Source organism: Atractosteus spatula, chromosome 6, assembly GCF_055471065.1.
Source record: "Atractosteus spatula isolate fAtrSpa1 chromosome 6, fAtrSpa1.hap1, whole genome shotgun sequence".
Classification (NCBI taxonomy): domain Eukaryota; kingdom Metazoa; phylum Chordata; class Actinopteri; order Semionotiformes; family Lepisosteidae; genus Atractosteus; species Atractosteus spatula.
The window spans coordinates 32,797,373-32,809,813 of NC_142711.1; the positions used below are offsets into that span (position 1 = coordinate 32,797,373).

Here is a 12,441-nt window from a genome sequence, read left to right on the forward strand (position 1 = left end):
GCATGCAGTTGCATGCAGTTTCTACTGTATGTTCTCCACGTGTTTGCCTGGATTTTCTCTAGGTGCGCTGGTTTCCTCCAAAAAATCCCAATATAGTGATAGGAAAATTGGTCTAGGTGTGAGTATGTGAGTAGGTGTGAGTATGTGTATGTCTGTGTATCTGCTCAGATTCACTGGACAGATACTGTCCAGGGTGCATTCTGCCTTGCGGTCATTGCTTGCCGGGATAATATTTGGCTCCCCCATGATCTTGTGTCAGATGAAGGGGTTAGAAAATGGATGGATGGTTTTTTGCGACAGCTACTTATTAATTCAGTCTTGGAAGGGATTGCATTGGTAATTATTAATCCTTAAAAAAACAGCCTGTCTAACAGGGATTTACAGATAAATGGATGAAACTGAGCTAGAAGAAAAAGGGCACTGGAATACAGCTATGGCATATCATGACTCACGCCAACTGTGCAGCTCAGGGCAATGCCAGGCATGCATGGACAAGCAGGTACATGGCAGCTCTGTCCTCATGAAGAAATGGACACAGTGGTTGGAGGATGGCAATGGATTTTTCTGAAGGAAAGATCTGCAGGCAGGCAGCAGTTCTCACAGTGGAAGGTTCTACCTTTGGGTTTCTCCTGCACCACCAGCCTGGCAGTGGATCTCTCCTCCCCTACGGCAAATGTCACCATGCCCATCTCATCCAGAGTGACTTCCTTCAGCACCAGGGTGTGCACCCTGCCGCTGACGCTGATCTTGTTCATGTCATTGCTCTGCAGGACAGCCGACTCCAGCCTCCACTGCCCCTCAGTCACCCCCTCATGGGAAACCTCACACACAAAGCAAGCATTCCCCCCTGCATAGACACTGACATCCTGCAGACCCTCAGTGATCCGCACATGCTCTGAAAAGGAAAGGTCAGGACAGCAGTAAAGCGACAGCTAACTTATTAAAGAAGCAACTGCTTAGGCACATAGAAAGCTAAGCACAAATGTTAAGAATCGCATTGGAAAGTACACGTTCCAGCTGAGCAATTTAATTAAGCAGTGGCCTTTCAGCAGCTTCCACTCAACATGCACAACCACAATACAGTGTGTAATACACAGCCCTGGGAACAAACTGCTTGCGAGTATTTTCATTTTCTTTAGTGATCTCTGTTCAGACAACTGTTAGATGATAATAAGGCAAAACAAATCTTACGTTAAATCATTAAAGTAAATTGATTAACTATACTGCTGTTCTTTCACTTTAATTTAGTTTTGACTGGATAGTAAGCACATCTTTGACATGCAATGCTTCATGACTTCAAAAGTTGCAGTGACTGTCCAAAATCTCACAATGCTCAATATATCTACATCACAGATCTTCTGCCCTGACCCAATCCAGTCTTATTGAGTATTACCAATCTTTAAAAACGGCTAACACCTGTACATTATTGATGGATTAAGCAAGAGAACTCTAGTACTCAAGGTCTGGAAGGTACAGTATTAAGAGCAGTGTATAAAATCTGCAGGATTACTCCACGGGAACTGTGCCTAAGACGCACTGCTCTACTTGATCAAATCTGTAAATCCTAAAGGATCTAGATGGAAGATGGGAGGATGCAGTATGTTTCTTATAAACCCACTTTTCGCTGCAGTGGACTGTACCTTTGACAGTGAGAGTGGCTGTAGACTGCTGATCCCCTGTGTCACAGATGTATTCACCAGCGTCCTCAGGCTTCAGATTATGGATGATCAACACTAGCATGGTCCCCCTCTGCTGCAAGGTGTACTTGTCACTCTGAGACAGTGTCTCTCCGCCCCTCCTCCAGGTGACAGGGACATTAGGTTGCGAGATCTCGCAGCGCAAGAAAGCGTTGTCCCCTTCCTTTAGTTCCTGACTCTCCAGCTTTTTCTTAAACACCACAGGCGGGGCAGCTTTAGGGAGAGAACCAGATGGTGACCACATACAATATGCCCACTGGCTTGGCTTTCATAGTGGGTGTTGTATATGAAACAGGACTACTGATTATGTAGCACATGGAATTTGGCCACCTACTCATAAAGATCCCTAACTGTATCAACAGTAAAAGTTTTGTGGTGTAAATGATAATTACTTTAAAGAAAAAAATATTTTCTGATTCTACTTATACACTTGTCTACAGGAACAGTTTTTTTAATAATTAAATCTAATGTAATAACATCCAATAAGTTAGATTTTAGCTTATTTTTTATATTAACTAAAATATTTATTTTGAGTGGGACATTACAGAAAATCAGTTTTCCAGCAATTATTATAACTGAATGGTTATCTGTAGTTAAGGCAGACAGTAATCGACACACAATCATGCAGGAAATGAAATTCAGGCTACTGGTTCAATAAGTTGAATATCAATATAGGTAAAAAGCAGTGCACATACTGTACAACCATAGAGACAAATATCTTCCACTTGTTGTTTTCAGTTCATGGTGAGGTTAACATCTCAGTCTATAGCCTGGAAAGATGACAATATACAGTAGTAGGGATGTAGTAGCACTGCTCACCTGAGACAGTAAGTTCAGCTGTGGAAGTGCAGCCCCTAGCTGTGAAGGTCACAGGGCTTGAATCATCCAGCGTCACCTTCCGCAGGGTGAGAGTGTGGACAAGGCCGTCCCGCGTCATCCCAATCTCATTCATTTCATTGTGCTGCAGGGGAACATCTCCCAGCTTCCACTGAACGTCCTTCAGACAGGGCCGAGACAGCTCCACGGAGAACATGGCATCCTCATTAGCAAACACCGACACGCTCCTCAGCTCCTTCACCACCCTGACTTCAGGCTCTGGGGAAACAGGATACACGTGGCTTGACACAATCTTTGGCAAAATTGTTTTACTGGAATTAATAGTTGAGGAAAATCATTTAGTCAGTTTTAGCAAGTTCTTTCATTTCAGACTTGTGTAACTGTAGGGTTCATCCAATGGTGGTTAAACACTCTGCCTGTACGGATGGGAGCTGGATGGAGACAAATATTTTTTGTACAGTTTATTACTGAACAGCCACATTTACACCTGCCACATTCTCGCTCACTCTCTTCCTAAACGTCTCCCTTTCCTAGTCACGTTCTCCCCCATAACCAACCAGAAAACACAGAAAGTCACATCAACGTACACATGTCCACAAACCGAAACAGCAAACTCAACACAACTCAAAAATATTTCAAACTGCTAAACTGAATAAAACCACAATAACAGGACCTAAGCTTAGACGTGATTTGTTAAACAGGCACACCATGAGGTAAAACAGTTCTCCTTTATTTACACACTGAGTGGGAAGTTTTACAAGATGAAACCTTAGCAGTCCTTTCAAGCTCTAACTAGACTTTTACTCAAATTCCTTTATGTCATAAGAGGGCAGTTAAGCTCCTAGCTGATATTAAAAAAAAATGTGTCTTCTGAACTCCTTTCCAAAACTCATGCTCTAGTTGTTCTCTGTCCCTCTCTCCTAGACCCTATGGTCCTCTGTCTCTGTATAGCAGATACAAAACACTGAAAGCTTCTGCTTTCTAGCCTTTAAATCGGTCAGATGACTGAGGATGGCAGTCTATTCCTTGGCAGACTGTGTGTTTCTGACAAAAACCTCCATCTTGTCTCCACTTGTCTTTCAGTTTACAGTATATCATATTTTCTATCATAATCACTTTAGTTGCACCAATAACTAAAGTAGAGGTCACAAATCAATCAATCAGTAAATTAATAAATAAATATCTAAATACAGGGATGTTAAGATCAATTTAGGGCCCTCACAACACTTTCTGTGGCTACTTATCTTCCCTGAAATGACAAGTGTGACAAGCATTATACCATACTCTTTATTCTACTACTCTATTATGAATAAAAAGGGTGCTTATTTCTGAAGCTGATGTAATATGCTTTTCTTCCAATGGCCAAGATTAAGCCATTCAGCACACCTGGCTCCTCTGGTAGTTAGCAGACAATCAATCAATTGTTTCTTGGAAACAGTTTCTTCAAAGAAGTCAGGGCATGACTGGGTTGTTTGTTTCCATACTCCCACAATCTATTATTTAAAGAAGTGCCTCCTGTTCTAGTTTTTAATCTACTAGATTAAACACACCATGAATGGCCTGAACAGGGATATGAACTCTAGATCTTCTGAGACTCCACTAACAGAGTTATCCAGGATCATTAAGCAAAACATGAGAACCACTTATACTGTATGTGACAGTGTTTTAGGTTTCCATGTTACAGACTGCAAGTTTCCAAGAGTGGTGGTATATGAAAGGTTCCTGGTACTGCCGGCAAGAATATCATTCATTTTGCAGAAGGGTCAGACCCTCTACCAAGGTCAGGATTCTGGGGCTTTTATCTTGTTATCGTGTTGTTCTTGGTGTTATCTTGCATCTTGTATCTACTCTTCCCTGCAGAGGTCACTTTAACACCCTTCCAGATTTAACACAATAAGCACTCTTTCTCTGGCACAATGCAAAAGTGGTGCGAAAAAAAAAAGGGTGAGTCAAACTCGTCAACTTACCTTTAACAGAAACAGATGCTGTGCTTTGCTGGTCTCCTGTGTCACAGGTGTAGTCTGCACTATCCTCCAGTTTGAGATCTTTGATGACAAGCAGGGCCTCAGTCCCATCGACCCTCATCTCGTACTTTGTGCTTGGTTGCAGCACAACTGCCTCCTTCCTCCACTCTACAGAGGCCCCAGGCTGCGAGAGCTGACAGCGTAAGGTAGCAGAGTCCCCCTCCATAGCCTCCTGGTTCTGCAGCCAGCGTGTGAACAGCACATTGGAAGCTGGAGAATTAGCACACCAGATTGTAAGCAAGGTGTACAAAGAAGATCATAATACATCTGAAGGTTTTAAACTGTGGTTCTCCTAAGATGCAATGATGCTATCTAGCAAAATATAAGGATTTATAATATGATGCCCTATCCCTTTAAGTGGTTTCAGAATGAACTTTCATGGTTAATGTTGCTGATCTTGGTGTAGTTTTGCTTGCAATCTGTCACATATGCACTCATCAATCTAACTAGCCTCTATTCCAAGGAATCGAAAATAGTATGTTGAGTCCTAGGGGTCCATTGATAAAAAAAAAATGCATGCACAGCGGTGCAGAGGGGATCAGAACAGCATCAGATCGACACCCTACTGTACCTCTGACTGTGAGCTCAGCAGAAGATGTGTGAGGTCCAACGCTGAAGACCACAGTACCCGAATCCTCCTGAGTCACTTTCCTGAGAGTCAGGGTTTGCACCTTCCCCTCCACGGTGATGTCATTCATCTCATTGCTCTGGAGTGGGATATCCTGCAGCTTCCATTGCACCTGGGGTGCGTTGTCATGGGAGACCTGACACTGGAACACTGCATCCTCATCCTCCTTCACCATGAGGCTCTCTATCCCCTTCACTATGGTGACGTCCAGTTCTGTCAACACAGGAAATGCACATAGCAGTTACCTCTCTGAGCTATGTCCAGATATATTAGAATACAACTACAAGCTATTTCTGTGAGTCTATGACTGCACACTTATATGAATTTTGCAAATAGATATTGAAGAGATAATGATGCATGATTCCTGATGAATGTCTGTGGAATATTGACCACTCTTTCAAAATATTAAAACAGAAAATTTGCAGGAAGTCCTAAAAATAAAAAAATAAAAATGCACAACTAAATCTAAAGTCTTGGCTTGCAAATAATATAAAAAACTTCACCAAAACCAAAGTCATGAAGAACAAACGTTTCATGGCGGATGTGATGAATTTGCTTAGAGAAACTACTGGATTTAAAAGTCAAAAGACTCTACAGCAGCCCCTAGCCAAGAAGGTAAAATGTGGATAAGGCACACAAAAAGGCAAGAAGGTAATTGAAAAGGGTAAACAAAATCACAGAGCAAGCATCATTAGACATTATTTTTTTATTTAACAAGTTAAACAAGTTAAAATATGAAGACATGCTTAAGAGTCTGATAATATATGGTATACAGTATGTAGAATGGGAGAGTTTATAATCATACTTGTCCAAAAGAGTTGCAATACAAAAACGCAAGAAAAAAAGAGGTTGAATTAATAATGAAATGCTATGCATTCTGGATTAAGATATTTATACAGCAAATTAGGCACTTTTAATATCCATAACTCACATAACTTTTACTAATGTGACTGTTCAATCGTCCAACAGGATACTTTCTGAATATAATTGTTACGGTACCATCATCCAACCACCAGGGGGCTCCGAACAGGCAACTACCTCAGTTACTCAGGGAAGATTCAAACTACCTACTGTAGACCTCGTCAACCAATCCCAGCACCCCTTCACCACCACGTCTCCCCTTCCCAGCCTACTTCAGCCCAGCTCTCTGTCCTTTCCCTGCGTAGTATTAGGTTTTCATTGAGACATTCTTTGCTTCCCTTTTGGCCTATGGATTCTAGCCTTGCTTTTGACCATGGCGTTTGGATTCCCCCATCAGATTATTACTGCTTTAAGGCCTTTTTGGCTCTTGACCTACTGCTTGTTAGGACTTTGTATTTGGATACCCCCTGTTTAACTCTGTTTTCCAAATTTGGAGTTACATGGATCTGCATAGGATCCATTCCTTACTATTTCCTTAACAATAATCACTTCATGCCATGATAAAACTTTTTTTAAAATGCAATTTATTTTCTATGCCTATTACAAATGCTTGGTGTATAGTACTGCAGTGCTCATGCTTTCCATTTTCAATCCAAAGAGCAGCAACAAAAAGGTAGTGTCCTAACATCAGTCAGACACTGCAGTACACCTCTTGAGCAGGAGGATTTCTCTCCATTTTCTGACCTGAGTAGAATTTGAAATGTCACTCATCCCACCCATAATGTGTGGATTAAGAGGTTTAATCTGGTGTGCTTTAAAAAAGTAAATTGATACCTGACCATTAGATCTTCCAGTAGGAAACCATTATAAAAATTAAGACTGCATGTTTCCTCTTTTAAAAAAATATTATCTAAGACCATTAAATTAGTTTGAATCTGAATAGGAATACGTTTAGCAGTGTACAAAAACCTGAGTGCTATTTTAGCGATGTTTATCAAGCATTATGACATAATGCTTTAGGAAACTATAACCAGAAAAGAGAAATATTCATAAGACGTTAACACTGCAAAGAGGAGGTTAGGTCTGATGAAAGGTCACAAAGGCAGATAGTGAAAGTTCATGAAAAGAGTTAGAGTGAAAGACAAGAATGGCAATGAGTTATTGAAGTGCCAGTGCTGATTAAAAGCACTCTGTCAGTCGTATGCACCCACACAGTCCTGCTTACCCTGCACAGTGAGTGTGGCAGAAGACTTCTGGTCGCCCGTGTCACAGGTGTACTCTCCGGCATCTGATGGCTTCAGGTTGTAAATGACAAGCTCTGCTACAGTACCTTCCTGCCTAATCTCATACTTGTCATTGGGTTCTAGAACTTTCCCGCCCTTCCTCCAGTCCACATGGGCTCCGGCCTTGGTGAGCTCACAGCTCAAGGTGGCCATTCCTCCTGTCTCTCCCAGCTGGCTCTCCAGCAAGGTCCTGAAATATACGGGCAGGGCTACAGGGAAGAGGACACAGGGGATGGTTGGAGAGACTGCGGGTTAGGAGGCAGCAGTAGTTGATTCAAAGCAAAACAAACACTCAACCAACTGCAAGCAGTTAAACCAGAACTACTGCTGTTTTTGGATGAGCTTACTTTAAAAAAAAATCAATTAAAACTTTGACTATGTTGGCAAAAAAAACAGTTCCTCTATGTAGCAAATGTAATTTATGAATATCAGATATTCAAGGATTTGTTAACCAGTTACCTATGACATTTATATAAAGAGAAAATGTCTCCACTGTAAGTAGCACAAAACTGAAATATGCATGCGTACATGAGTAGGAGATACAAAAGCTTTTTAACATACACAGGAAAACATTTTGTATCGGGACCTCCAATGAAAATGCAAGAAAACATATATCAAAGAATAAGGTGGTTTGATAGTAAAGACTTATTCTCTGAGTAAAAAATGTGTGGCAAATCTTTCTATCAGTTTAAAGCATATGCAGCCCACTGTCCTTGCCTACCCTTCACTGACAGACAAGCGGTGGTCTGTCGATCTCCAGTGTCACAGGTGTAGTCTCCAGCATCCTCTGGCTCTACATTGTGAATCAGTAAGCAAACACTGCAGCCATCTTGTCTCATCTCATACTTGGCACACGGGCAAAGCTCCACTCCTCCCTTTCTCCACTCCACTGTGGCACCTGGTTTGGAGAGCTTGCACTGCAGGGTGGCAGTGCCCCCTTCCTCAGCCTTCTGGTCCTGCAGGTCTTGTTTGAAAATGACTGGCAGTGCTGTCATTAAAAAAAACAAACCAAATGATTAATTCTTCAATTACAAAATTATTCATTGGTCTTTAAAAGCGATGTGGCACGGAGGCCTCGATGAAGTCATAAATGGCCCTTAATAAATCAGTTGGTAATGAAGAAAGATATAAGATATGAAAAAGGGGTTAACTGATTTCTTTCTGCACAAAGACGTCTTGTGACACAAGACATTCCATGCTTAGGCACCTTTGAGTTATGGTAGGGATGGGAGTTAATTGATAAGAAATTCCAAGTGCAAGCTAGAGACCCCCTAAATAAGGAAAGATAAAACCAACCATTAAAAGTGTTCAAAGTCTTGGGAATGTCCAAACACAGGTGCCCCCCCCCCCATTACCATGGTAACAATTTGCGTCAGAAGCGACTGAAATTTGCTATATAAACTGGAAGTTTTGGACCTATATTCCAAACAATACATTGGTCTTATTGTTCCTTGCATGCAATAAACTCAGTTGTCTGGGGCTCCAGAACTTATTTGTCTGTTACAACAGTACCTTAATGCCATCTGTTCCAAAATACCTTCTGAACACTTTAATCATTTTTTCTCCTGAGCTTCCATTCTAAAGGAAAAGTCTCGTGCCATTCTTTGAAACTGTTGAATGGTTCCTGTGTGACGTCTCAGACCTCTTCCGAAAAATGCATTTAATAAAGTCCACCCTCTGGACAATAAGGTCATTGTGCATTTGGAACATAGAGGTATGATATATTTCAGTGGATCTGGGAAAAATGTTTCACTGCAGTGTATCAGTAGAGACACACCAGTATTGGATTGATAGCTCTAGTTCATTTCCCACTTTTAATGTTGGAGGGCATTTATTATCGATTAGCCAAAATTTATCAACTGCGAAGGACTGACTCAGTGTAAAGATGCAGTAAGAGAAGGACTGAACCATAACAAAAAAATGTCACCCAAAACAAATACAGGGTTATACTGTAATAGATGGACATATGTGACACTACATACACCTTTAGTTAGGATGCAATGACTTTGTAATGAAACAGAATTAAAATAATCATTGTCCACAAGGAGCAGGTGATCTCTTGACCTCCACTGCAGAAGAGTTGCAGAACATTGGTTGTATTTAATAAACAGTTTGGTGGCAAGAGAGAAGTTTATAAAACCAGAAAAAGAAACACACAACACCTTTAGGAAATTGCTATACGTACCCTTTTTGAAAAACAGGAAAATCAATGAAAGAAACTAGATCAGTGAAAGATGGGTCTACTGTAAAAAGGTTAATGTTAGCTTCATACAAAAAATGAAAACACATCTGGAGTTTATGGAAAAAAAGAAAAACCCCACAAAACATATTATGTAGGACTGGCAGGGATGCCAGTTAACCATGGCAAGCGCACACACACACACACGCACACACACAATTAACAGCAATTGGGTCTTTTGGAAGGTGGGTGAGCAATCAGAGGAAACCCATGTGAACACAGGCAGAATAGCAACTCCTGACACCCCAGGATTCATATAAAGAACAGGTCAGAAGCTATGATGAATAGTATTAACTGCCATTCCACTATGCTGAGCCAAGCCTACATCATGAGATGTATTCAGTTCCAAACTAAAACTAATTGCCCAAGTGAAATGGCCATGTAATTAACTCAGTATTGTCAATACACTTTGCATCTGCCAGTGACTATCACCATTCTAAGTTCATACCGGACCACTAATAAATATGTCTCTCATTACTAACCATGATAGTGTCTAATTACTGATACAACATTAGTTACAACATCTATGTTTCAGCAAAGGCTGTACACAAAGATGTATCCCACACACCCTCAATGAGTTTCACAACATTGCTATGATATTGTTAAAGAAAGAAAACAAACCAAAATGCCAGCAAAAAGAGCACTTACTAAAAGTTTGAGCTGCATATGAATGTATCATGAACACCCATAAGAACAAAGGAATGTTTACAGGTGTGATTTGGCCAATTTGGAAGTTAATAGTTGATTAATCTTAAAAACTCATTAAGCAATTTCTTGAAAGAAGCCAGGGTATTGGATTCAACTACATAACTACTGTAGATAATTTGTTCCTTAATCCCACTTACATAAGTAAAGGCACATACGATGAAATAAAAACTGAATTAAGTTGTTTCTGAAATGATTTAGATCAAAGATGAGCAATAATTAATACTTGGACTAACATAGGATGCTATGTTAAAGTAAATATAATTCACAGGCTCTTTGACACATAAAATAAATGATATTTTCAATGACAAAGTAGAAGATCAATCTGCAGTGAGATTCAAGCTCCTTTTCACAAAATAAAGAACACAAGAACACAAAACACTTTTAATACAGATACAAATGTGAACGAAAGATTTGAAGTTATGACCAGGAAAGTCTCATTCTCACAGAAAACATATAGAGTAAATGTATAGTGTCTGATATTTATGAAGGATAACTTCATAAGGAAGAAAAGAAGTGATAACTGATAATGGGTAATCTTTCCCTCTGAACAATTTCAATTTCAAAAATGTCTGAAAATGATTGTTAAGAACAAAAAAGAGTATATTCTACATGATGAAAGGACTGGAAGACATAATAATGGAGATGTAAGAACTACAGATTACTACAGGCTCTTTCCTACCATTGACTTTCAGAGACGCTGTGCTTGTCTTGTCACCAGTGTCACAGATGTAGTCTCCCATGTCGTCCAGCTTCAGATCATGAACTACCAGATCTACAGCAGCTCCCTCCTGCCTCATCTCATACTTGTCACTGGGCTGCAGCACCACTCCTCCCTTCCTCCACTCCACCTGGGCTCCGGGTTTAGAGAGCTCACAGCGCAGGAAGGCCCTGCTGCCCTCTTCAGCCTCCTGGCTCTGCAGCTCTTGTTTGAAAAGGACAGGCAGTGCTGGGGAGTCAAGTTTGAACCGAGCAAAGAAAAATTAGAAATGCAGCCTCCTCGTATCTTCTTCATAATGAGGTGACATCCTTCCTCAAGAGCTGATCTAGTCGGAAACACTCTTTAAACACAGAATCCAATTAATCACCTTCTTATTCAAACAACGTTTTCTGCTCCCGTTACACAATAACCCTTTAAATATAAGACCATCTGTGGCTCAGATTATGAAAATGACCCACACCATGAGTATCAGAGAGAAACATAATTCTCAAATCCAGTGTGAGATCAATAAACAGTTTAGTGACATAAAAGCTGAAAACCTTTCAGATCTAGTACAAATTCAAGCCACTACAAATACAAGGTTTAAAAACAAATCCTTCTTAGCTCCAAGCACTCCTCTTCTACAATTTCTGCCATATCCTAATACACCACATATAAACTCACTGAAATCCAGTATATGAGGATGAAACCTTGATATCACTCTCATTTTTATAATCTAGCTGCTTTTATACCAATGGCATGATGACCACTTCTATGACGATGGTGCAGAACAGGGAACAGACAAGCGCAGGTGCCTGCAAGGTGTGATGAATGTGTCTGATAATCAGCAGGGTGTTAGACAGCAGAGTGGCAGCAGATCATTACACACAAGAGTGATGCAGGACAGCACTGCTGATGAGGGATGGTGATACATGGTCCTACCATTGACTTTAACATGAGCTGTGCTCTTCATGTCCCCTGTGTCACAGATGTAGTCTCCACTATCTTCAGGCTGCAGGCTGCTCACTATCAGCTCAACATTGTGGCCGATCTGCTTCATCTGATACTTGTCTCCCAGCAGAAGAAGCTCCTCTCCTTTCCTCCACTGCACTGACGCTCCAGGTTTAGACAGCTCACAGTGCAGGGTGACACTACTCCCCTCTTCAGCCTCCTGGCTTTGCAGCTCTTGTTTGAAAATGGTGGGCAAGGCTGAGGAATGATCCATAAAAGTCAAATGCTGAATTAAAGGATAAAGAACTTTTCAATAAATGACAAAAACCAAAAAGTTTAAAAAGTCATCTCATTTCAAAATCCAAAAGTGCAACACAAATTGTCCAATTGCAGATCTTAGGATTCAAATGAAGCTAGAAGCAAGACTGTGACTGTTGTGGAGCAATGGATATGGGACCCACTCTGATTCTGAGTATAATACGTGACACAGTAATGGATGAAAATTATAATTCAGGC

General features: G+C 40.7%; 1 protein-coding gene across 1 annotated transcript in view; it reads right to left on the reverse strand.

Moving 5' to 3' along the window:
* obscnb (obscurin, cytoskeletal calmodulin and titin-interacting RhoGEF b) overlaps positions 1-12,441 on the reverse strand; it is a 170,288-nt gene that overhangs the window by 76,518 nt on the left and 81,329 nt on the right. The window contains exons 53-61 of the mRNA XM_088918145.1: positions 11,917-12,183; positions 10,957-11,223; positions 8,052-8,318; positions 7,273-7,539; positions 5,130-5,399; positions 4,502-4,768; positions 2,517-2,792; positions 1,641-1,910; positions 617-895 (exon numbers count right to left, since the gene is read on the reverse strand). Of these exons, the coding sequence (XP_088774271.1) occupies positions 617-895; positions 1,641-1,910; positions 2,517-2,792; positions 4,502-4,768; positions 5,130-5,399; positions 7,273-7,539; positions 8,052-8,318; positions 10,957-11,223; positions 11,917-12,183 (2,430 nt within the window). The remainder of the gene's footprint in view (positions 1-616; positions 896-1,640; positions 1,911-2,516; positions 2,793-4,501; positions 4,769-5,129; positions 5,400-7,272; positions 7,540-8,051; positions 8,319-10,956; positions 11,224-11,916; positions 12,184-12,441) is intronic.